Raw genomic sequence first — 27,352 nt, 5'->3', positions numbered from 1 at the left:
GTGACAGCACCTATCTCCATATTTCACGCTTGCTCTTCCTTCCTCCCCTCAGGTCTTATGTCCTCGCTGTCACGCTGTCCCAGAGCACCCCTCACCGCCACCCTCTCCCACCCATCTTTACCCCGTCCCGCCTCACAGCCCATCCACCCCGAACCGACCCGGCCCGCCGCGGTGACAGCAGCAGCGAACGCGCACGCTGCATGATAATTACAAGCCGCAGACCTCCTCTGTAGTTTCCACCTCCCCGTCCTCAGAATCACGCATGCAATCTACCTTCCTGTACATCCGTCGCTGGTCTTTCCCTTCAGTTCTAGTGTTCACATCCGGCGTTAAATTCTGTTCATGTCGGCAGACGTAAAAGTGGCTTCAGCTGAGCAGGAAAGCAGACTTGTGGACAGGCAACAACATTCAGCGAGACTCGAATGTGACCGCTTGACCTTCTCTTCCCTCCAGGATCCGTCACTCATCACCATAGTCGGCTCTCTGCAACCCATTAGTATTAACACATTCATTAAAGCACTCGCGCCATGGCAGCTTTAAATGGTTGAATATGGTGACATTTTCATTTTAAGTCTTAAAAGATTCTCCGCAGTGAAGTGAGCAGATTTAATAACTTTTAAAGAGGAATACAATATAAAGACTCACTACCACAATAATGCCTGGATTATGTTCCCTGGCAACCTTATAGGAAGAGACACATTTATGCACCACATGTGAGTCATAGGGATCAGGGAGGGCATGCAAACTGCAGTACTTTGACACCAGAGACTTCCACTCGTGGCTAAATTTAGGCAACAAAAAACAACTTGGCTAAGTTTGCAGAAAGATTGTGGTAAAACGGCAGCATTACTCAAAATGTATTAGTAGTAGATGTTATTTCTAGGAGACGGGTTTGTACAATGTTGCTAGGAAATATGGACCACTGAGAGATAACCCTGCTTCCGTGGACGCACTCCTTTAACATATAGAACAAATCAGTGAACAAATCATCTTGGCTGTGGCTGATGTGAAGCCTGGAGCCAATCCTGTGTTTCTAACTAGTCCCGGCTATGGCTTGCCTGCCAGGAAACTGATGGTTGGCATGAGGCAGCAGGACAGCTGCCCCAGTGTCCTCCACTCTGCCCCAGGGGAGAGTTTCTGGGTCCACTGCTGCCTCAGTGAATGGCGAGGAACATAAACCTGGATGGGAGAGGAAAGGTAGCTCACAGCCCACATAACACTCTGTCGGAGGCAATATTTCACGTTTAAAGGAACTCTCCATCAGCAATCTGATCTCAACCATGCCTCGCTGCCGCCTCGCTCCGCTTTCACACTTGCAGCGTAACCCAGTGGAACAGCACTACAACAAACTGCCTGATATCCGGCATCGCGACTAGGTTATTGTTATGCAAGTATGAAATTAGAACATGTCAATGCACAATAGTGGCAGCAGATGAGCCTTTATTAACCCTGGTTGCACAGTGCATGTCGGGAACAATCAAGACACATTTTGAAGGGCTTTCCCCCCACAATGATGACAAGAGCACAGCAGCAGCAGCGAGCATCTCTCAAACCTGCAAGAGAGGGAAAAGAGCAACAAGAGATAAAGGCAGAGAGAGGGAGAGGCAAGTGTACGATTAGATGGATACACAGTTTTGGGAGGAAGGAGAAAGGGGTAGAAAAGGGAGAAGGAGGGGAAATGAATTGAATGGGAGTGAGGCAGAGAGGGAGCAATTTAATGCTGTAATTAAGTTCCTGATAGCACCCTGGGAGATGTGCTTTGGAGTAGCTCCAGGACAGCTTAGCGTTGCACCAAGGCTCTTAAACCCACTATCTATGGTCACGCACACACACAGAGAGACACACACACACACACACACACACACACACACACACCATTTGAACAAACAGAAATTTAATACGAGCAGGCTCTCTGTGCTCTCGAGCCAATTCCGAATCCCCGAATATGTGTCAGCTCCACCAAATTATGCATCGACAAGAAGAGACACAAAGGAGGAGCAGACTGGCAAGAGAGAGATGGCTGTGAGAAACCATCACTTGCAGTCACTCTCCCGTCGCTCTCGCTCACACTGCCGTGCACACGAGGCGGCCGCCTTGACAAGTGCACACAAATCATCCTTACGGGGAGCACGAATGGGAACCCTGTCTCAGAGAATACTCCTTTCTTTCCCCTTCATGTTTACAGCGCTCCTATCATGCTTCTGCCACCTGAAGCCGCTCGCTGCTTCCCGCTGCACCTGGAGTTCTTCTCTCCTGGCTTCATGACTCAAACATCTCTTAGAGTGCTGACCTGTGAGACGGTTAGGGCTAATGTGTTGACAAGTTTACAGGTATGAAGACTGTGGGGGGAAACAGCAGCTAATTTCCCCATCTGTGCATTCCTGTCAAGTTTAAAAAGGTGCCATCTGAGAGGAGGAGGAGGAGGAGGGAGAGAGAGAGGGATGACACTGAGAGAGAGAGGGAGAGAGAGAGAGAGAGCAGGCAATTACACCCAGCCCCTCTCCAACAGACCCATTCCTCGCCTCCTTTAGGCCGAGTGGAACAGCAGCAGAGCGCTCGGATTTAACTGAGGATAACGCGCATCCATAGGATCTGACATTTCTCGGGGATTGGTCGCCAAAGACGGAGCGGGAAAGGATGCGGGATCGCAGAGAAGTAGTTCCAGAGACAAGAGAGGGAACAAGTCAGTCGTAACAGACTCCGATAGATTCCGAGGCTCTTTACAACTCCGGGACGCCTTCGGTTCGCACCTGTCCTCTCCGTCTGGGGATAAAAAAGTGCGTGATTTTCTTCTTTTTTTTTTAATTTATTTTTTCCCCACACCGTTTTTACGCACGGTGACACGGCGAGCTGCAGAGACGCGGACCCGGTCCCGGACGCGCGATGCTGATCGGTAAGTGTCCATGTGGCTGCGCGGACTACAGTCATCCATATGAGAAGAGCAGGAAGGATTGCAGGAACACCTCGGCTCATGTCGGTGTGGGTGTTATGGAAATGTTGCAGCGAGACGGGAAGAACATGTCGTCATAAAGTATCTCTCAGCCGAAACTAATAAAGTATTTGACATTGAGAGGAGCAGGCGGACTGGATGTTACAAATACTGATAATTAGTCATTAATTGGGCGCGTCAGAGAGTCGTTTGATGGTTGAATTCCGTGTGGAAGGTAGAAATAGTGTCGGTCGTGATCGTTTCTTATCGGCCACTGAAGAATGTAAACTGTATCGATCAGTTAGAAGGAGCTCCGTATATGGTGCGGAGTTCCGGACACCTGGCTCGCCTTCATCCTCCTCGTTCCTCCGCAGCTGCAAGTTGGTCAAATGAAGCTTTGGTCCAATTTAATAACGACAATGTTAAATGTGTGTCTTCTGAAAAGTGAGAAAGCGTGTTAATAATGAACACTTAGGCCTGCAGAAATGTGACCTGCAATGTCACCAGTTATCTGAAATAGAAATGAACGATGAAGGTCAGCAAATAATCACCAAATACAAATCCGTTAAAAATGTATTGTTATGTGTGTTTGTAAAGCAGCTGATTTGACGGTGTGACAGCTAGAGGTTATTATGAGGAACAGGATTTGTTTTAATTTAATTTGATATATTTTTTCTTTTCTTTCTTTGCTTGATAATATTTAGTGTCGTACATTATTTTCAGATTTCACAAAAAAGGCTTCAGACAATGAGTTCTTCATTTGTTTTTATTAATAACATCGATCCCCTTGACTTATTCATGTAGTGAGGTTTTATGAGTGGATTCATTATTTATTTATTTTTATTTTTTTACTAAATGTGAAACTTTACTTGGCTTTTGTATTGGCAATTAGAAAAAAAGACCCTGTTACTCCAGAATAGAGACTTCATTTCCATAATGAACTCCATCTCGTCTCTTGTTGTATTGGAGAATGAAGGTGTACGTTTCTTTTGTGTGGGCTGAGCTGAGGGATGGATGTGTTTAACCCGAAACATTGATTTATAGCCGTGGCTCAATCTTCTTCTCTTTCTCCTGCCAAGATGCAACTATTCTAACATCTCAGCGTTTTTCCTCGTGGACTGAGCTTTTTGAGCCGGTCCTTACATTTCTGAGGTGAAGAAATAGGAAAGGGGAAAGGATGAGGGGCTTACAAAGATCGGAAGGGAAAACACTGATAGTCTTGTTGACTGAATTGGATGTAAAATTATATACTCAGACGCGCATAAATCAACATCACTGGTACACCAGGCCTCTGTATGTGATGGATCTGGGGGTGAGATTGTGGGGCGCTTTGAGATCGCGGTGCTCTTAAAATGGCTTCGGTGCACGGGCCAATGACTCATGCAAATGGATGCCACATTAGCATTTCTCCAGATATTTACTTGTCCTCCCAAACGCCACCTCCTAATCCCTCCACCAGCGAGAAATGGATGCACGGGGGGAAGCCTTCAGCGTTGTTGTCTTCGTCCGTCATGTCCGTGTTCGCTCCCGTTTGCCCTTTTTAGCTGGCTCATAAAAGTGCACCTCTACTGTCAGTGGAGCCCCAACTATTCAGGCCTTTGTCTCGTGCCGATCTCAGCTCGGCCGTTACGTCGTCTTAAAAGCCCCTTGGTGGGTCACAGGAGCTCATGTCGGCTTCTTCTCAGTGAGATAACATCCGTTCCTTAACGAAGTCGGCCATCATTATTCACCCTGTTGTTGCTTTTGGAGAGGCAGGCCTCTGTTCCTGTTAAGTATGACTTGAGGAGGAAATGAGTTGATGGTGGAAGATCAACTTGTCTTACTTCACCCATAACCCCCACCCCTCTCACCCCCCGGCGTCCCCCCAGGCAGGAGACAGGTTGTGTGGCTGTGGGAGGGCTGATTATAGGCCTGTAGCTCTGGGAGTGGGTGCCATTCTTCCCCCTCCTCTCCTCCTTTATCTGCAGGATCTGAGGAGGGGAAGCAGTGTTAATCTTCGCTAAACAGGGTCCCAACCTTGATTAGGGCTAATTACATGAGGTTAGGGTTACAGGCCCTCGACATTGGGGGCTGGGCACAACCTGAAAGCAGGGCTTTGAGAGATTAATGAAAAAATATATGTAGAATGACATTGGAAAGCAGTGCTGTTTCTTCATAGCAGACAAGCATCATGATATATGTACAGTACAGCTATCCTTAAACCTTGAGATCTCTGTGTCCGCTTGGTTCTGTTGTCTGGAGGGCTTCCCAAGCAATGGGCAGTCTGTTTGAAGTGGTTGTCCAGGTGGAGGGGGTGCAAACGAGGGGTTAATTAAAAGGCAGCACTGTCGCACTGAGGGTTTTTGGTCCACTTCCCACCAACTCCACATCTGCACCATCAGCCTCCCGGACGAACAAGCTCCTCCTCGAGTGTGTTATTTGCTTAAAACAGCTGTGGGCTTTTGTGTGTGTGTGTGTGTGTGTGTGTGTGTGTGTGTGTGTGTGTGCGTGCACATGCATGCAAAAGCAAGTGTGAGATGCAATGAGACATTATGATGGATGGATCTCCTGAGTCTCCTGTCTCTTTGTTCATCCCTCATGGGCCAGAGGCATGAAGGTGGCAGCTCTCCAGCTTCTGCTCAACTCATTTCAACCTCTCTTTCTCTCTCTCTCTCTCTCTCTCTCTCTCTCTCTCTCTCTCTCTCTCTCCCTCTCCCCCTCCCTCTCTCTCTCTCTCTCCACACACACACACACACACACTCTCACGCAGCAAAGACAAATAACCCACTGCTCTATTAGCTCAACAAACACCTCACCTCAAATGAAAAATTTGTAGTCACGCTGACTTTTTTAACTTTCATTAGCTCGGCTCCTATTAGTCTACGTCATCTCAGTAAAGACTCCTGTGAGAACGAGGGGAATGTCTCGTACTACCACTAACTGTGCAATATTTCATATTTATCGTTCCTCGTCTTACCGCATTTTATGTGTTCCCACCGGTGTAAACTTCTATCCCACTTTAATGCAGTAGTCGATGTATGTTTGTGGCTCTTTTTCACTTTAATGTGCCAGTCAGCCATTTTTTTCAGGAAACAGGGACGCATGTTATCACTCCAAAACTCTCTTTTTTTTTTTTTAAACTCCTGCTGTAGTCACTATTCTCAATCTTGTTTCATCTTTCCTTGAAGAGAACAGTCCAGGAGGTGATGTGACTTTAAAGGAGGATTCTATTCATGGAAGCTCTCGCAGTGTTTTAAATCATCAACCTCTGATGCTCAGTGATTTTCAGGAGTCGTTTTGTGATGAAGTGCTTGTATTCATGGATGAGTCACATTTTCTATTCGCTATAATACAACTATGGAAGCACATTGTCTTTTGATTTGTGGAAAAAAGGAATACCTGACTCTCCTCTGATGGATTTCTATCTTTATGATTGCATTATTGGTAAAAGGGGAACTCCACCAATTTAACACATCAAAGTCTGTTTACAGGTCAAAGGGAGCACACGAGGAAAACAGGTACGAAGCTTTTAATGGCTCCAAAAGGAGCTGCACAAACAATCTGATGCATTTTGCAAAAGTCTGCCAATAAAACAAATCTGAGTTAGCTCTCCAGACCCGTGTCCGCTTCTCCTCTCAATCGCGGCCACCTGGTTTTGACGAGTGAGGAATAGAAATAGACGATATCTCTGGTTCTGCTGCATTGATTTTGGCCATTGTGAGTTCAACAAAGTCGCTGGAGTGAAATGCTTAGTGGGTGGACTGATGCAGTGACCATAATTAGGCCTGTCTACATGGACCTGCAGGCTCCTTTCAGAGGGGTCAAAGGTCAGCATGGAGCAGAGGTCACAAGTTAATGAAGTTACTGATACATGACCTATTCCATGCTGGTTTTTACTTGACCCCCATAGATATTCATGAGATCATGTTCTGTGTTTTTCGGGGTAGAGTCTTGAGACCCATCTCCAATGCTACAACACTGGCGGAGTCTATTAATATGTAAATAGGTATTGTGACAGGAACTACGTGTATCTGCTTTTACACATACTGCATTTGTATGTGCAGTTTGTGTGTGCGGCGTTCTGGCCTCTGGGGGAAAATACCCGCGTGTGAGTGACGGTTCAAGTCATTTCACTGAAGTGACAGCGTGGGTTTGATTGGCCCGCCTGCTGGAGTGTTGGCTTCTGGATGCTGAGAGCTGCAGGCATATGTGAGGCCCAGCGGGAGCTCTGACAACATGAGAAATGGTCCGGCGCCGCACCCCGCACCACAAACTCACCACTTAGCCTCCGATTTCCTGGGTGCTGAGGCTAAAGATGGAGACCTTGAAGGGGAGCAGCAGCAGATCATCTCCCTGTGCTGCGTGTGTGTGTGTGTGTCTTTGGTCTTTAGCAGGTAAGACAGCCTTCAAGCGGGTGACTTCTCCTCCACTTCATTCCCTGACCTCGACTTAAATGAGCAAGAGAAGAGTAAAAGGCTTTTGAGAGCGACAGAAGAGACTGAAGGATGAGAAGAAGCTCATAAAGAACAGAGAGAGAGCAAGCAAAGATAGAGAGGTTTGAAATATAACTTGAAAAGGAGGTATCTCTCTTATTTTCTCCTCCTGCTCTCAGTTCTCACATTGTCTCAAGTACATTTATAATTCACCAAACCAGACTGTCTCTGTAACCAGTCCTCAGCTCTCCAAGCAGGACAATCAGCAGCTGAGATAGTAACAAAGGCCATCGATTTTACAGTCGGCTCCAGCCATCAGAACTTGGTGCCCTGACCACTGATCTGCAATACTCCGGGGTCCGGTGCTCATAATGGAGTGCAGCTAGTGTGTAAATGGTGGTAAGAGTAAACAGAAGACTCGGTGATCCAGCTCTAATGGTCGATTTTGCTCCCTGCTCTTTGTTAGCCGTCAGCATGTTGACCTCCGCCTGTACCGCACGCCATCTCAGGAGCGTTTAACAGCCCACTGCTCGCCGGATTAATTACAGTGGCTGGGAAATTAATGTCCGTCCTCCTTGTACCCGATGCACATTCCACACAAAATAATTCTATGGGAAATATCGGACAGAGTGCACACACAAAGAGAGGTCTCCTAACACTTAAATAATGTAGTGCATTTGAGTAGACTTCACATTTATGCAGTCAAAAAATGAAGGGTTGTACAAAATGTATAATAAATTGGAAATCACAGCACCTACATTATAGTATGCTTTTTTTTATAGACACACAAAGTCGGTCCAAACAACAAATTAATATACATGAATCAATTGACAAAAATGCAATCACCAAAACATATGGTTTGCATTTTCTGGACACACACACACACACACACACACGCACACACACACACACACACAAAGCAAAGCAAAGGGACACATACAGATTGGCAGAGCTTGTGCACGGCAGAACACACTTTGCCAGTTTATGACAAGCATAAATCAAATGGGGAAAAAAAACACAAATACAGAATTTCTAGCTGGCTTTTTTTTTTGTCCAGACACACATTTAAATATAATCAGTGGTATAAATGTGTTGCACAAACAGAAATTGAATATACATAAATGAGTTTGGGAAGAAAAAATGTGGTTGCAGGTACTTAAATACAGCAGGATTTTATTGGGTGTGCAAACATAATTATATATGAAATATTTAAAAGCGTTGAACATAAATACATCTCAAGTCATCTGCTGTGCAGTTGAGCTGTCTCACTTCTTCATGCTGATATTTTGCATTACAAAGGTGACTGTGTGTGTTGTTTCCGAGTGTGTTTGCTTGTTGGCTTACATCTCCGACAGAAATTGGCATTCTCGCTTCTTTTCGTCGGCGCCGAGCCGCTGTGGAGAGAGCCTGACTGGGAATGATCAGCTCTAATGATTTTATGAGAGTCTACATGATTAATGTTGGCATGGCAGTGTGTTTGCGAACAAACCTCTCCCTCTCTGTCTCTCCCCCACTGCTCTTCATCCCTTCCCATGCCACCCTTCCTCCCCCATCTAAGAGGGAATATCCAGTCTCCGTGTGCGTTGCTTTCTGCCGTTTGACACATTAGCGTGTGACAATGGGCCTCTTTGAAGTGGGTTAGTCTAGCGCGGCTCGCGGCCCAGTGCAGCAGAGAAGATGTGCCAGCTCGAGACGGGGCCCAGATACGAGCACAGGAATAGACGGGAGGGTACGGACGCGGGCGCGCACACCAGCGCAGACAAAACACCGGGGTCAACACAATAGCTTTCACACCCACATCCTGTAAATGCGCTTTATGTAAGCACTTCCATGGCAGACGGGAGCCACACACTCCTCCTCCGAGGCACGCATCTGCCTCGAAACCAAGCACGGCGCCAAAAAAGAGCTTGCAGCTTCATCCCATCTACCCATCTATCATCCCATCCATTTGTCCACCCTCTCTGGGGTTTTTTTCCCCCCCGTCCTCCTCTGTTCCCTTCGTAGGCCCAGTCCAATCTGAAAGCTTAGCTGAGCTCCGTCTCTCTCGGCTTATCTCCAAAAGCTGCCTCTTTCATTTGAGTAAATGCCTTCATTCCCAGCTCCTCTATGAAGAAGCTGATAAGGGATGTCTTTTATCCACAGCAGATAGCCCCCCCCAGCCCAGTGTGGATGTTTGTGCCGGCATATGCAAAATCATGTGTGAGATTCCATTTGTGACTTATGTGAATCCTTTTTTTTTTTCAAAGCTTGAGAATAGCTGATGATTCCATGGTGTGCTGCGAGCCGTCTTCCGTGCTGCTTATCATTCAAATGTGACATTTCTATGATTGCACGTAATCACACGCGACTACTGCAACCTCGCAGGTGTCTCTAATAGGAAGTGATTAAGTGGGACAAGCTAATCATCGCGTCTCCCGCGTCGGTACGTGCCTGCATGTGTCGAAGAAGAGGCCGTCTGACGAATTGATTGAGGCTGCAGAGTGGATTTGTCGCCAGGCGTGGAGAGATAAGTTTTGTCAGTCCGAGCCGTTGCTGGATGCGCGCGTCTGCATCGATCGCCTTCTGATGCCGCAAATGTCATGCCGTCATTGAAGACATTTTGAAGTCGTCGGAATGAGACCTGAGGCAGAAGTGTGCTCTCAAACCACCTCTGTGTTTTGTATTTTCTTCCACTCGTGTCTGTGATTCCAGTGGACTCTAATGGACATTGTGTTAGGGGAGCAACGTGACGTGGTTCAGCAGGTAGTAATGATGTTACACTGCTTTTCTCTGGTCTGGGTAGAGGTCTCTCTGGGTCTGGGGCCAGAGGAGCTGCCCCTGCTTGTCTTTCAGCCTCAGTGAAAGTCCCAGCTTGGTTTCAGCAACGCCCTGCCCGCTTGGAGCTCCTGCTCTCTCCGCAAGCATAAGCACTCTGCAGTCGGTTCTCTCCAGGGACTTATGAATAAAATTTGTAAAGCTATTGGAGCCAGCGCAAGAAAAATACTCTTCACTGCTCCCTGCGGAGCGCCAGCCTCATTGATTTGGGTTTGTTTGCTTGAGGCCAACGATTGTGTTTCAGGCTGATCCTAGCGGAATGGCGAGCGCATGCGTCAATGAGAATCACGCATTAGCAGCTCTGCATCTATTAGAGCTGCTTGCTGTGGTTGGAGCCACACACCACTTTGAAGAGATTTATCAAGCCGCTTACCAAAGGGAGCTGATTGAATTAATTTGCTTACTAATGAGGAGAGATTGTGAATTGTACACTTCCCCGGCAACGTTTTCCACCTGTTAAAGCCATTTGCTCGTTACTGCAAACCAATCCAACGTTTGTTCGGCATTACAATCAAACCTTATTCTGAGCTCGTCAGACGCCTTTGTGCCTTCTTGGTAACTCATTGGTGTTTTTTGGCGGCTTGTGTCATTAAGGGTGGTAGCTACCTGCCTGGTGTCTTGTGCAAATGTATCACCATCACCTCGATTTGACTGATATCTGTTTGAGGACTTAAACAAATCCAGCATTGAACCAAGGAAGACATACTGAGCAGTGGCACGTTGTTCAAAGAAAGTGTCAGTTAATATGCAAATAATTCTGTCATGTCAGGGTCTTTTTTATAACTCCAAGCCAGTTTAAATCATCTGTTGTGGTTTTCTCCCCCCCTCCCCCTCATACAATACACTAAAGTGTAATCAAATCCAATCACATAACTGTCTGCTCTCATTCTCTCTCACAGTCAATCGGCAAAATTGGTTTTATGAGCCGTAATTGTTCCCTCTTTGATGGCCATGATGTCTTGATTAGTCCTGTTCTCTGGAGTGTTGTTGTGGATGATGCTCTTCTGCTCTTGTTAAAGCCAGATTAACAGTAAATCCTCTTTGTCTCAGCAGACAGATGCAGACAGACTGGAGTGGGTTGGCTATGGGCTGCGCGGTCATACAGGGTCACGGTATCTTAGCCAAAGGTCAACAAAACTCTTGTTACACCAGAGTTATGTCATCAACTTTGTAGCAAGGACTCCCTTGGATGCTGCCTTATAAATACAGGATTGATCTCCATGATGTTAGGACTGATGTAACAGTTTGGTAAGATCTTGTCCCAGCCCACTCCGACATGATTCCATTCCCCAGCCGCATGTTACATCTGTAACTCATATTTATAATGCATTTCTATTATTTTTTTAATACAACTTAATAAAGAAATTATGAATTAACACGCCTGAACGGCTGTACAGTATTTTTTTTATGTAAGTGAATTTATTAAAAATAGTTTTCAAATATGTTATTTATTTGGTCCTGTTATGAAAAAGTAACGTAAAAAATAATATTAAAGTATGAAGTGACAAGCCAATAATCATACATTTCAAACACATTAGATGCAGATTAATTATATAAGGGTTTAACCAATACAAATGACACAGTGATTAAATATTATTTTATGTCCTAATGGAAAGGACTAACCAAGGTGACAAAAATCACTATATATATATATATATATGAACCATATTTTGATATTTTTTTTACCATATTTTAGATTTTGAACATTAACATAGCAGCAAACAACTGTTTACAATGTAAAGATATGGAGTAATGTATGTTTAATGTCTCATGAGGAGAATCAGAGAGTGACCTTCGCAGATTTCTCCACTGAAAACTCCATGTTGTTTGGCTAAAGAAGGCCTCTGACAAAGAGAGAGATGAGACCAGAGTCAACACTGGTGTGGTAATTCTGAGATGGAGAGCCCCACGAGCTGCTTGAGGGCTCCAACTTGACTCAGAGCTGACATTTCGGAGCCAACCATTTGTTTTGGTCTGAGATGCTTGTCCTCTAGGGTGACATCTAGTGGTTCTAGTAGAACCTTTAAATCATATTATCAACTAAGAAAAGGCGCCATATGCTGCAGTAGGATTTTGGCTGAATTTATTGTCCCTGTATGGTTGTTTTCTCAAGCTTTTAACCATGAGTTACTTCACATTTCCTGCTGTGTGTGTTGTTATCCGACCTTCTTCGTCGGCGGCTGCGCATGCTTTGAGTGCTGCGGCGGTTACAGCCATCCTCGTCCATACGTCGATGGCGTCATCGCTTGTGGAAAATAAAGAGAGCTGTCTGGTGTTTTACAGTGTGGCATTTCAAAACATAAACATCTACTTATGGGTTATCAGACTGCCTTCAATGACCCCTGACAGATGTAGAGTTTGGGCAGTGAAGCATTTATGTCGCAGTGCCACGTCAAGTTCCAGACAATTAGATGCGAGAGGAAGAGTTTTTCCAGCAGCCCAAACTGTGATACTCATGCTGGTATGACTGGTGGAAACATGAAATCCACGCAGCTCCAACAGCAGCAGTCCGAGGCTTACCACAGGCAGACTGTCTGTTAGCTCCACATTTCACATGATGAGGGCTTAATCTAGTCCGTATGCACCTTACAGTACCGCCCGCTTCGTGGGTGTTCGTCCATCCCAAATGACCTCAGAGCTTATTCTCTAGTCTTTTCATTGGATCGTCTCCGCTGGGCTCTCCTGCGATAAGTAGTAATGCTTTGACGCTTGAGGACACTTCAACAACTTTCAATCGAGATTAATCCGTCTTCGAGATCTGCCAAGGTCTCTGTGGATGCACAGCTGAGAGGACGGGAGAGAGAGAGAGAGAAGGCAGTTATAGGGATGGGCCATTTGTAGCTGCTGTCTCGGAGATGTGGTTCCATTCCCACTTTGCAACCAGAGGAGACCGCTCACTATATCATTCACCCGTCTGTTATTTTTGTCTGAAGCAGGAGATGACCGGAGGGGAGAAATGTGTGTTTTTCTCCACAGTTACCTGCAGGTGAAACTCATGCATCTTAGAGAGAGTGTGTTCTTCTGTCTGTGTGTGTGTGTGTGTGTGTGTGTGTGTGTGTGTGTGTGTGTGTGTGTGTGTGTGTGTGTGTGTGTGTGTGTGTGTGTGTGTGTGTGTGTGTTCATGCAGATGTCCACATCAATATGTGTGAGTAAATGGGAGGCTTATTCTTGAGCTATCAGACGTCAGAGACTGTTGTCAGGCTGAGTGAACCAGATTGAATTCCTGTGATTCAGTTTGGTGTTTCTTTAGCGTTCAGCTAAGCGAACCAGACGGGCTGCCTGTGTTTTTTTGACAACATCCGCTTATATCCAGCCTCTACCCTCTTTATCTATCTATCTCCCCCCGTCCCGTTTGCCTTCAGCATCGTTCTTCTCTTCTCTTCTCTTCTCTTCTCATCTCATCTGCTCTGCTATCGCATCTAATTCTGCTGCATACTGATATTAAATTTTTCGTAGAGTTGGAAATAACATTCAACCTCATGGTCCTCTCTGGGTGTTTGTGGGCTGTGTGGCCACCAGCGGCGGGAGATGCGTTTGCATCGCCGGTGAATCGCAGTGATCCGTGTTTCTGCTGTTTTTGCAGCAGTTATTAAACGCCAGGGGAAAGGTTACAGTAAATGCCACTCAGCTGATGTGCAGCTGAAGCTTGGCCCAACTCCCCAACCCCCCCGCCACCCTGGCTTTCACTCTAACATCTTGCTGAAATGTACCTTATTTCCTTTTCCCCCCGGCTTCACCCTCCCCCCCCCCCCCCCCCCCCCCCCAAATTGGCAAGTGCATCCACACTCTCCCATCAAAAAAACCCTTCCATGCAGCCATACCTAAAAGGCTGCTTAAAGCTGCATTTCCTGCCACAGAATTAAATTCAAAAGCATGAAAAGTAAAAGCAGCCCCAAACCTTCCCAGGCACTGGAGGTTGACAAATTGGCAGTTTCCTCTCCCCCCCCCCCCCCCCCCCCCCCCCACGTCTCCAGTACTGTCCCTCTGAGGCTTCCTCCCCCCCTCCTCCCCTCCCCTTGTCACCACTTCTTCCAGACACCCTGGGCTATCTTCTCAGAGGTCACGCACCTGTCGCCTGCTGTAAACAGGAAATGAATAATTCAGGAGCTGGCGCTGGTTGACTGCAGCAGCTGATGGTCTCACTGTGACGAGCAAAGATTTATCCCAAGGATCCGCATTATAATCCTCAGTCGGAATCGCACTAATGAGAAACGCTCTCTAGAGAGTCTGAGGACCCACTCGCACCCAGACCGCGTGTCCTTGACCTCTGTGGGGGATTTAGTTAGTTTGAAATGGCAGCCTGTAGTGGCGCAGGGAACTTCTGCCACACACACTGCATTACATTTTTAGATTTGCAGCAGGATCGTGCTGATATAGTCGGACCACATGCACTTGTAAGTGGACTAACTGTTAATGAAAGAGCATCTCTCTTGGCCTTTGGAATTTCCTCCTCTCCTCCTGTCCTCCTCTCCTCTCCTCTCCTCTCCTTTCCTCTCTGAGGTAACAGCCCACAGAGGGATCTGACCTATAACAGAAAGCCAGTTATGTTTGAGAGAAATATGTAGCAGGTTGAGAGGCAGCAAGATGCCAGTTGGAGCTGGCGGGTAGCTGGAGTGATTGCTTTTCGCTCCTTATCACCACGCCAGCAGGTGTCTAAGGTGCGCTGTACTGCGGTACTCTGAGGGGATTCACAATTATAACACCCTGGCCACCGGCAAAACCCGCCGCACCGCACACACAACCCCCATCGCTACCTCCACCCATCCATCCCTCTGTGCTCCTTTACTCTCCTCACATCCAGTGAAAGTCTGTCCGGCCAACAGTAACTTGGGAATCGTGTTACGGCCTCGTTTCTCCAAACACCTGCACGGGCTCTGATAAGAATCCTTATCTGCTCTTCTCTGCACCCAGGCAGAGCAGGAGGGCCCTACAGCAGGAGTGGAGGGTATATAATACAACTACACCATGGGTGGCCACATATTGTGTCTGGTGCGTCACGTTGGAAAGGCTTTGGACCTCGACGAAGTAGGCAGCTGCAGAGCGACGTGTTAAATCATTTGTTGTGGTGAAGTTCTTCCTATTTAAAGACGAGCCGGCTGCCTGACTCGGGCGTGCCGCCTGCACTACGACGTCCCGTATATATAGAATCATCCCTTCATGCCGCTCTCTCATCTTTGTAATTACACATGAGGAATGAGAGGAGACATCTGCATGCCAGCACTTTGAGGCGAGGAGGAAGGAGATAACAAAGGGCAGAGCAGCTTTTCACAAAGACTTTCCAATTGCAGCTTGCAGCTGTTTCTCTTCAGAGAGCTTGTCAAACGGCCCGTCCTCTCTCAGCCCGAGAGTGGCTTCCAATCCAAATGCTGATTTCCCAGCCTCCGCTGAACGGAGGCCAAACGCTTGGCAAACGATGACACTTTTCCTCCTTTTGTAAGAAATGTGTTCGCTGTGTCTGAGCCCGACTCTTCTCCTCCATTAACAGGTGTTTAGACGTGGACGTGGGTCATTTGGGGACGAAGCTTTTTCCGCACAAATCCCATTCTCTTCATGGACGTGGGGCTTTCTGCCTCTGTTTTATATGTATTTGTTGACATACAGTACATGTGTTGCACGTGTACTGTGTACAAATATCGAGTGGTTTGTGCATGGTGTTGGCTTGTTTCCCCGCCATTGTTTCACCTTTGTTTAGTCACATATGCAACCCGCAAATGAAGTCCCACAGATGTGCTTCTGTAGATTAATCTCACTCACGAGCAATTATTCTGGCAGTGACGCTGAGGCATGAGGTTAAATTTGAAACAATTACAGCCCAGGTTGGGCAAAATTAGCTCGGATATTTCACCAGGCCGCTGCTGATCGAGAGTGAGGGTATTTTTAAAAGAGCAACCCAGGGCTAATTGTTTGTTAACATTGGATATTTGAAGGGAATTCATATTTTTGGTAACATAGTTGGCTAATTTAAATGATTTTGGAATTGAATTATCATTGAATTGCTACTGTGTTAGTTTTTTCCTTGAGGTGTTATCTACATTGTAGAACGTGAGCTAATTTATGCGCCGCCGCTGTGCTAACCTTCACAGCTGGAGGACTTTTATCGCCACAGTCGTATTCCTGTTCCTAATTCTCATGTAACTGCTTTTCTGTTCTTCAAAATCACATAAGAGCTGTCTCTCAGTCGCCCGCTGTGTGTTAAAAGGCAGAAAAGCAATACTTGGCCCTTCAGCTAGGACTCTGAAAGAACAGAAAAGCTTTGCCTTTTTATAGCCAGTACCCATTTCCATTAAGAATTTTAATTGGCCATAGACACATGGCTGAAAGCAGAATTTAAATGGTCTGTATTATAAGAAAAGTCTAAAAACAAAGACCCTGGAAAGAGGGAGTGAGTGAAGAAAGCGATATTTTCTGAAAAAACAAATCCAGGTGGGCTTAGAATTGATGATCAGCGGGTCATTTGATCGGAAGGAAAAAAACCCTGCTCTATAAAGGCAATTTACTGGCTTGATGCAAATACAACTTGCTTAGCAGGGGCTCTTTTGCATAACAATGACTGTAATAATACAAAAGTAATGTTCGGTGCAATGCTCTCTGCAAGCAGTTTGCTAATGTCGTTTGTATAAATAAAGGGAATGTTCTCGTCTGCGATACATAAGAAGCTCAGAGAGTGTAAATGAACCATTAATTCCGTGTGTGTGTGTGTGTGTGTGTGTGTGTGTGTGTGTGTGTGTGTGTGTGTGTGTGTGTGAGAGATACTCTCTTTAGAGAAATTGCGGCGAGGATACTGTTCCACTGTGTTCAGCACAGCTACAACATCATTTTTGGTTCCCATTCGTCACAGCCTCGTAGCCACATTTATGTCTGAGTGTTTTCATCTCTTGCTCCTCTCCACTCATCAGCTGAAGAGTTAAAATTAGAAGCAACCCCCTGTCTTGTTCTTATTTTTCTCCCGTGCACCACTTCCCTCTCTTTCTCTCAAACATCCAACCGGCCCAGCTCGCCCACCATATCTAATCAATTTATAATGACTTGTCACAGTTGGCATGATGGCTGTGTGATGCTTGGTTGACCGGCCTGATATTTATTCATGTAAAAAACGATGTCGCTCTTAATGCCACTTCCACAAATGACTCAATTTGCTGGGGAAATGAACCTCGTCTGAGTTCCTGTCACTCCTGTAATTCCTACAGCTCTGGGTTTTTACATATGTGTGGGCACGACACCGCTTTGAATATATATATTTGTATTTTTTCCACGTGCCTCTGCAAGGTGGTTACGCTATCGATCACAATAGAATGGAGATGATGCCCACGTCTGACAGATGTTGTAGATACCTGGCTCTGATCACCTTTTTAAACAGTGTGCCATAAAAGTTTGTTTTTTACCTCGAGGGAAAAGTCCGACAGCTGCCATTATCTTTCCCAATAAAGGGAGGAGCTTAAGAAAGTGTGGCTGACTTATTGGAGCTGCACCCTGAGGCTCGAAAGCAAATAAAAATGTAATTTCCAAGTTTTTTTCTTTCTTCGCTGTTTATCGTCACATTGAAGTTCTGTCTACAGCTGCTGCTTCTGCAGAGCGATGACTGGCCATCGGCACTCTGCATAGATTAATGTGTTTGATATTTCCCGTCTCCTCCTCCTTTTTTTCCCTCTCTCTCTCCTGTGTAGCATCAGGAATAAGTAGCATCTCTCTTGCCCGCCCGTAGCCATCTGCCTCGTAGGGCTTTACAGTGGGGAAGCTGAGCAATTTGTTTCTAGGTGGCTCCGGGCTTATCGTCGCAGCTTGACAGATGGGCCTTGCCTCTGCTCAGGTTGGGGCTCGGTTGCAAGGCGCTGTTCGCTGCTTTGCTGACAGAACTCATTAAAGACACTCCCCAGGAGAAGAAGCGTCTCCACTAGGTCCGGTTACTACGGACTGCCGTGACTCACCACTGACCCAAACGTACTGCTGAAGTATTCCTGCTCTTATGAGGTAAAATACTAAATCAGGGTCAGACCTCTGTCATCGTGCGGTACTTCTTATAAGTAGTTGTCAGTAACACAGACAATATATCTCCCTCTGATCAGGAAGCGTCACAGCTGAAGCCAGAGGCTGAATATTGATCTTATTTATGTCGGGTCATATTGGATGTATTAGCCGTACATTTGCCTCCACAGTATATGTAACCATGGAGCTGCATGAGGGCTCTCCTGCACACAAAGCGCTCAGATTATGATGTAAATTTAGAGTCAGCGGGAGAGCAGGTGAGAGTTTAAGGGTTGACTGAGAGGTAAACTCAACAGATTCAGTGTCTGAAACCTGAAAACGTCTGAATCCTCTTCCTTCCTGAGAGTGCTCTATTTTCATCCGAGGGGCAAACCGTGCTTAGCCTTGCATATAATCAGGCCACATGGAGCAATCTGCCACCTCCTGCAATCCAGGCAAAATGAAGAGAAAGGAGGGTAAAACGGCATATGAGAGATGTTTTATAGACTAGCATATTAGGGGGTCACGGAAAGGAAGTAACAGTCTTGAGATGAAATATAATCCTTGTAAGAAAAATCTTTACAGTGTCATTGGAGATCAACTCCAGGATCCGCGCTGGAAATATCTCAGCCAACATTTTCAAGTAGATTTTTCCATTTCTGCAAGCTCCTCTCCCCTCACGCTTAAATATTCCTTGCACATATTTACAGGATAAACTGCATCTGCCTGCTACTCACACACACACACACACACACACACACACACAAACACACACACACATACAGGAATACAAACTGTCATGTGCAGCACACCCAGTCATCAACTTACACACCCCAGTACACAATATACAGTCACATTGCAGCAGACACGACATGCTGAGTGACCCAGAAAAAAAGAGCTAAAGTATGATTCAAATAAACCACTTTAAAGGCTTTAAGGTGAGGAAATGAGAGAGGGAGAGGAGGGAGGATAAAATGAAAGGGCTCTTTGTAGAAATTTGAAATTGCATGCTATTGAGAATACACGTTTCTCTACCGAAACAGGAAAGTGGCTTGCAGACATAAAGGTCTCCAAAAAGATCCATTTGAATGCAATGGTAGGGAGAATAATAACTATATAATGTAATATAATTTGTTAAACCACTCAGGTTTGCGTCTCATATTTAGAATAAAGCTGTATGCATCATGATGAGATCATTTGTGCAGCCGTAAAGACGCATATAAGTCTTGTGACTGAACCATTCCAATTGGTTTAATTGGGGATTAATTTAAGTTATTTCATCTCTGCACTGTTTCATCTAATCAGTCCTGAAGCAGCCGATCTTAAACTCAGGTTTGCAGATTATCATCATGTTTTAAGGAGGTGTGGAGAACAGAAGTGATGGAGGAATGGCTGGGGACAGGGATAAAAAAAAAAAAAAGCATCCGTTTTTAATTAAAACTGATTGTGCTTAATGTTTTCCGTCCATGCTATAATGGTTCCCATGGTGGCCCTCGCACTATCTCCTGATCAAGCGGAAGTTAATTGGCTGTCAAGAGTCACATTTCTCTCCCTCCCTCTTTGTCTCTCTCTCTCCCTCTGTGTCGCTCAGTGGAGTACATTTGGACGTCCAGAGGCAGTGCAATGTCATTTCATGCCCTCAAATGGCCATGAGTCTCTAATACACCATGAGGCCAATTTACAATTTCCAGGCACAGTGTGTGTGTGTGAGAGAGAGAGAGAGAGAGAGACAGCCATTTGTATGCATAACATGTCTTTGGTTATTTCGTATCTCGGGCGGAGAGAAAAAAAAAGCCTCTGTTGGTTGGGTTATTGTAACTAAAAGGCTCCCGTTCTATATTTATGCGCGTGGTTGCAGTTGCCGGCTCTTCCTGCTCTGTCAGATCCAGTCCCATCACAGTCGGGGCAGCGGCTGCTGGGAAGTTTGCTGGGTGGCTGGGGGATGGTGAAACAGCGTGGCAACAGTGTGGCAGATGCACAATGAGCATCAACGTGTTATGACTCTTGAGCGTGCGTGGCAGGACTCGAGTGTATGCACATTTGGTGCTGGCACACGAGGACGGCGCTAAACATCATCAAAAAGAAAGGTTATTCTGTGTACTTGGCAACCGAAGAAAGAATCCTCCACATGGCGCAGAGCAATTATGCTCATTTTGTGCCCGCACTTAGTGCTCATCATTTCACCGGTCAGCAATTTCCCCTTGCAAATTCCCCGCTAAAAATATTCAAGTTTAGATGTGTAGATATTCATTATCACAGCTGGATAATCAGATCAGAGGCCTGATGGCGAAGGTCTCACTGGCAGTGCAACTGTTACTCAGCAGGCAGGCGCTAATAGCAGAGCAGAGATGTGGTGCATAATGCCCTTAAATTCTGAAGAAGTCAACAGCTCGAAACCCACGGATCCAACAATCACACTCCTTCTTCTTCGACAAAGAAGAAAAAATAAACACAAAGCCGGATGACAAAGCCAACCCCTTCTCTGGTGAATTATTTGAAATTACACAAAAGATTTCACCATGCTTTCTTTTTTTTTGCCATCGAAAACTGCATAATACAATACATTCTTTCCATGTTCCCCTTCTCTGTTGTGTTTGTTGAAGGACTTGGTCTGACATAGTATTTTACTTCAACACAGCAGCCTTTTGTCTTATTATACGAACAGTATATCCAAAGTCATGCGGGTCCTCAGGGGCACATGGGTGCATCGCCAGCGGCAGTACAGTGTCCTTGTTTTTCCTGTCTCTGGGTGCTACGAATGACACTGCTGGAGGCTAGAACCATTGAAACTAAGATGAAGGTGAGAATCATCATTTTCAGAAAAGGCTATTCTTCCTGTGCAAAAGTTTGAAGCAAAGACTGATAACTACTGTAAAGAACTGGAAACGAGCATCTTCCATGTTAAAGTCCACAGTTTACCTACCTCCTCTCCATGTGGACTTATAATGTAATAGAATGCTCTATAATAACCTCATCTTACTCCATCCTTTGCCCTCATAATGACTAAGAGGGAACGCATCCTACGTTTGCATTGGGGTTCTTGCTCAAACAACTGATGCTGTTCTTCTTGGGAGGACATTTTTCAAAACGCCACCTGTTTTAAGCAAGTTCATATTCAACTAAATCATGAGGCGTCTTCATGAGTCTATAAGAGTCAGAAGGAAAAAGAAGGTGGAGATCCACACACCCAACTCCGAGACCCCGCTGTGCCAGCATCTATCCCACATAATTACACTGGGCCACAAATAGAAAGCGGTTTTCTTTCCTCCCAGACCCTCTCCTTCTCTCCTTCCTGTGCTGCAGCAGCACTAGGGATACGCAGAGCACAGGGGTGAGGCGGAGGTATTTAGATGTGAGAAAAGGTAATTTGTCAGAAACCTAGGGGAGCACAGGCGTGATGACAGCAGGATTGCAGTAGACTAAAATGTTGAATGGCTAATTCTGTACGAGTAGAGGAGAAACGAGAAGGGGAGGCTCAGTTTGTTTGCTTGTGTACGTTGAAATCCATTATTTTCTCATAGGAGCAGGAAGAAAATAATTGAAAAATCAATGTTTGAATTTGATGGCTCAGATGCGCTGCACACCGTGTAGATGCGATGTGACGGTGGCTGTTGTGTAACAAAGCCCAGTGAGTCATGAGAGGGAGGAATGCGTTGTTGTGATGGTTGGAGGAGGAGGAGGAGGAGGAGGAGGAGGCCTGCCTGGGGGGAGAGACTGGCGGAGACAGTCAGATCCGTTAGCAAAGTCATCTGGGAGAGAGAGGAAGAGGCCGGACATTTGGTTTCAGGCCTCGTCTCGACTGCCAGTGGTTGTCTGGACCCCGGACCACAAGCGAGGCGGAAATAAAACCCGAGCCTCAACACAGACTTTGCTCTGGACAGAAAGAGCATCTGTGCACATGAACACACACACACATGCACATGTGCAGACACACACAACACACAACGTTAAATGAGTGGAAAATGACGCAGTGTGATAGAAGGAGGTTATCAAGGGCTGCGGGCTGAAATAAGCTATCCTTACAGACACACACACACACACACACACACACACACACACACACACACACACAGAAACACAAGAAGTTTGTTTTAAAAAATGTAAGGAATACTTTTGTGTGTGTATGTTATGTGTTGACAGACTTCCCCCTTGCCCTGAGAGCTATTTGTTTTCAGAGGTGCGTAGGCAGTTCTGTTTGTATGCATGTGTGTGTGTGTGTGTAATACAATTTGTGTCTTGCCAAGCACACACTCTCTTCACTCGTTGTCGTACACGCCCGTATTCAGACTGTGCCTCGGTGGCAGCGTTATCATCCAAAGAGGCAAACAGCCAGCCCTGATTTAATAAGCTGCAGAGGGAGTCACAGAGAGGTGGGGAAGCACTATCAGCTGATAACTGTCCTCCCTTGCAAGCCCAGCCGTTTCTCTGATAGCCCTGCCAAGAGGAGACTCGGCTTCTCCTCGCTTTCTGTGCGAGTGTGTTTGTGTGTCGAGCGTGTGAGCGATCCCCCGCCGGCTGCTGCCCACGTGTCTGCGGGCCGCATGCGTCCATCCTTTGCTGCAACTCTCTGGGTGTCAGACAAACAGCAGAGGAGAGCCACACATGGCAAAGGCAGGCCCGAGCCCAGCACTGAGGAGCATATGCTCGGAGCTGGAGTCTCTCAGCCTCCCCACCCACCAAACACATACACCCCGCCATGGCTGCCAATCCTGCCAAGCGGCAGAAAGCCTCGGGCCAGACTTCTGACAGATTTCCCCACCTATCACTGGGTTCTGTACGCCACACAGGCCAGGCAGCGGTATCGTCATCATACCTCAACATTGAATCCAATGCTTAACAAAAGTATTACTAATATGCGACAGCAAAGATAATATGCTACTTTTTTTTACACGTCAGGCTAAATGGAGAGAGGAGAGGAGTGTTTTGTAACGAGGCAAAAATGAGGATGAGATAGTGGATGGGTGCAGAGTGGGTTTGTTTTCCACGCTGGAGACAGCAGACTAAAATTAAGTTGGCATTTCCTAAATTTGGGGTTTCTATTAGGGGTTGTTTCCATGCTTTAATGCTAAAAAAAAAAGAAATCACATTATTTTTCTCACTGTTTGTCTGAATATGCCTGCCCTCTGTCTGAAATGCTCCATTTTATCGTCTCACTTTAAAGGCTTCCTTTTGAAAAAGCCCAGTTTGCTCTGATTGCTGCTTGCAAGAAAAATACGGCCCCTTTGCGAAGCTAGTATATTTGAGCCTGCAGGTGTCATTGGGAGAGATGACAAATCGGAATGGCTTGTTGAATAATGTTTTCAAATATGTGCACATGCTTTTCATGATATGTCCTTTAAACGTGTCCTAGTTAATTAAGCTATAACCGAAAGGGAAAAATATTGGCATCGAGCATAATCCAGGGATTTAGCAAAATGTTGTTGTTTTGTGTAGAGGAGCTTCAGCTCAAGACTTGTTCTACTTCTTGACACTGTTTTTAACTACATTTAAATGACTTTGTGAGTGGAGTAACAGGAAGTTATTTTATCGTGATAAAGTAATTATTTTTGACTGCTCTGCAACATAAACAGAGTAGTACCGTACAAGGTGGACCAGCTATGAATATATTAGCAATTTTCACTGACACCAGTGTTTCTGTCTTCACCTTTCGTTTTTTTTTTTTTTTTTTCTATCCCACCATCTGTCTCTAAAATCTTGCTCCCTCCGTATCCTCAGTAGAAACACTTTTTTTTGGCCAATCTTTTCTATTTCTAAGCCGCTGGTATTATTGTACGGTCAGTGATTGCTTTTTTTTTTGTGTCTGCGTGTACGTTATTGTGTGTGTGTGTGTGTGTGTGTGTGTGTGTGTGTGTGTGTGTGTGTGTGTGTGTGTGTGTGTGTGTGTGTGTGTGTGTGTGTTGGAGGTGGGCTCACATGATAGGCATACTTTGGTGTGGCCACGGTGACCCGCCGCTGACACCAATGATTGATCCTGGTGCTGGGATAAGTGCCTGTGCACCGGTGAGCACACTGGTCCACTGAAACGCGGCCAAGCGGAAAATTAGAAATCTCTTCATCCCTGGTCTATTTGAAATCCGATATCGCCCATCTTCCCCTTGCACAGGCACCTTTTCCTTAGCCAATAAATCAGTAATTAAATGATGTGTTTGTGTGCGAGTGTGTGTCTGTGAGTGTGTGTACATCAGGACAGGTGGCTTGTCCTTTGGGAATCAGCCGGGCAATTGGGGTGATGGGGGTATTAAGTCGCCAGCATACTGGCCGTGTACACCTCCTATTGTCTGCATAAAAAGAGAATCACAGCGTGTTTTTCCCCAGAAACGAGCACACGGACACTTCTGCACACACATTTGAGTTGTACAATGTGTGTTGGATGTCGGCTGGAGGTGTAATGATGCCTCTGGTATCAAATAAATCAACGTCAGGCCTCCTCTGAGCGCAGCGGCTGACCTTTCGGAAGCCATCAGTGCAGTTCTTCTCCTACAATCACACTGGGACAGAAATGTCCCCTGTGTTGACATCCCGTTTAACGTCTAACATCTATCTCTTTGTGTTGTCCAGGTACGTCGGCCCAGGGCAGCCCCCTTCTGGCTTCCCTCTCAGTCCCAGGACGGCCCCTGCAGCCCCCGCTCGACCTCAAACACCTCCTGCCCTTCAGACTCAATGGCTCCTCCCCCCTCAGCCTCTTCCCCAACTTTAACACGGTGAGTGCAATAGCTCTTTCGTACACTTGGTGTCATGTAAAATAGCAATTACATGAAGTGGAACCAATGAATCCGTCCACAAGGTATTTCGACAATGAAGGTCTCGAGCAGAGGTCAGCAGAATGTCTTTTAAACATTTTGTCTGTTTGTACCGCGGGGCAGGAACAACCTTAATTTTATGGGTTGGGGGTTGTGATCCAAATACTTCATGTATTTCGTGTCAGTCTACCCCTACGTGATCAGTGAGCGGTATAAAGACAGACAGGGTTGTAAAATCGGGTCCTTAATGCTCTTCTGCCAGACCATACCCTCCAGTACTCGTCCTATAAACTCTCCCGCTGTCTCTGAGCCTTACCTTTCGGTTCGGGTTGTTAATCTTTATTCAAGCAGTGTTTCACGTCTGTGCATTCCAGTTGTCACCTCAGTATCAGCATCTCTACAGATGAGACCCTTATTACTTAGTTTCAAACGTCAGCACACTGTTCAGTGCTTAACTTTCCTCTCTCCTCTCTGCTTGGAATTAAATGCCTGCATCTTTGATCCTTTACTTACCAGTACTATACCCATTGTCGTTATGTGTGCATGTGTGTGTGGGCACTTCTGATTTCTTTGATCCGAGCTGTAAGCCGCGTGTGATTGTGCATGAGGGCGTGTGTGCGTGCTCCCCTCATCGCACACCGTGAAACTGTCTCCAGTTCTGTGGTCTTTAAATGAAACATAAGCCGGAGCTTTCGCTCCAGCATACACTTTACACCTTTTCAAACCAAGTAAAAAGAGGTACAGAGAGGGAGGTAGAGCCACACAGGCATCTGGCTGGCTGGTACGCTGGAGGACGTGTGAGGGGGTGGATAAACGTGTGCTGTATGATGTGTGTGTATGTCGGGTCTCCAACCTGCTATGTGAAAATTGCAGTTTATTCATTTGTTCTGCCGTCCTCTGCCCTGTGGAGGATTGAGCACGGCGAGCAGCAAAGGCAGCGCGGAATACATTAATTCCTGTAACACCCTCATGTATTTATATTAGTGGTGGAGGCAGTAGGGCAGGTCTCTGGTCAGTGTTCTGTCTGTCTAATGCTTATGTTTCAATGGGAAAATTGCTTATTGTCTGTGCCTCGCAGCTCTGTTTAAGCCTTCATGTTGTCTGATAAAAATCATTTGTGGCAACTCAAAGGAAATATATTTAATATTTGAAAATAAAAGTAATCACCTTTTTTTCATAATAGAATAAAAAAAGGCAGTAGCTTATTAATGAATTCAGTTAAATTATACTCAGAGTTGCAATGATATTCAGTCTTTCAGCCAATGTTAAATAGAGAACAACTCGCAGTAGGACATGGAACCACAACCAGAATGCAGAAATTATGATAACTGTGGAAATAGCATCAAATCAGTGTCGCTTCAGTCCCGGGAGGAGATGATTAGCCTCCATAACACACGGTCTGACAGTGCAGCTGTGGCATTAATCATGAAGTCCATTCAACTGGGAGCCCCAGGTTCTCTCAGCTCTGATAAGGCACATGTTGTCCCCCACGTGTGCAGGGGGGAAGATGAATGCACCTGTCTCCCAAACCAAATATCCTCCGGATCCCCTGGTGTCCCTTCTTACATCCCCCTCCCCCCTCTGTCTCTCTCTCTCTCTCTCTCTCTCTACCTACCATGAAACTCCATCACGGTCCCAGCCGCCCTAAGTTCTGTCTGCACCGGGATGGCGGGGGAGGACAGAGGGGCTTGGACAAAAGACTCATTTATAGCGGTCGGTTCAGGATGGCTGCGGATGGACAATGGGCACATTCTTCAGTTCCTAAAACAAATAGCTGTGTGCAGCCTGGCCTGCTAAGGTGGACAGAGGGCAGCTGAAGTGGGAGAGCTAGGTTTCAATGGTCAGACTTTGGCTGGTGAAGGGAAAAGTCAGCTCCTCCCAGAGGTAGCTTTGAGTCATGCAAGAGGCCAAAATAAAGCAACAAAGGCAAAGATAGCCCTGAGGGACGGATACCTCCAGCGTGGGGGTTTCAGTGTCAGGTGTGTTTATACTCCCTCTCACACGCAGACTCCACGCTTGCAGAGGAGGCAGCTGCCTTGGACATGGCAAGGCTCTTTGTGTGCTACAAAGGGATCTGATGTTGTTCAGGCTTGTGTGTCGGAAAAGGAAAGCAAGGCTGTGCGCCATCCTTGCTACCATCAGCACACCAGCGCTCCTCCATCGCTGGGCAACGGAGGCTGTCTGCAGTGCCGCCGGTGTGGTTCCAGTGAGCGGTCTATCTCTGCCATGCGAGCAGGGGAATGGAGCTGTGCCAGCCTGGGGAGCGATCCAAGATGATTGTTATACGTGATACCATACCGAAGGGTGCCACAATGAAATCAGCTGTCATCGAGGCACGCAGACCCTCTAATGAAACATCGGCTTTCCCTCTGCTGTTTATAGTATGCCGTTATGGGACTGTCTGCAGTCTATTCACAGACAGTTAAAACTGAATTAGTCTGCCCAAAACCCTCCCCAAACACTTCCCCCTGGGCTGCACTGACTCATAATGTATT

General features: G+C 46.2%; 1 protein-coding gene across 3 annotated transcripts in view; it reads left to right on the top strand.

Moving 5' to 3' along the window:
• znf385c (zinc finger protein 385C) overlaps window positions 1-27,352 on the top strand; it is a 104,872-nt gene that overhangs the window by 59,580 nt on the left and 17,940 nt on the right. For 2 of the 3 annotated variants that reach the window (XM_084038130.1, XM_084038129.1), the window contains exon 3: window positions 24,676-24,818. In XM_084038130.1, coding sequence (XP_083894256.1) covers window positions 24,676-24,818 — 143 coding nt within the window. Of the gene's footprint in view, window positions 1-2,619; window positions 2,894-24,675; window positions 24,819-27,352 lie in introns of those variants that run through there. The other variant, XM_084038131.1, reaches the window with a different exon arrangement.

The sequence above is a fragment of the Eutrigla gurnardus genome, assembly GCF_963514095.1.
Source record: "Eutrigla gurnardus genome assembly, chromosome: 20".
In the NCBI taxonomy this organism is placed as follows: Eukaryota; Metazoa; Chordata; class Actinopteri; order Perciformes; family Triglidae; genus Eutrigla; species Eutrigla gurnardus.
This window is presented reverse-complemented; position numbering and strand designations above follow the sequence as displayed.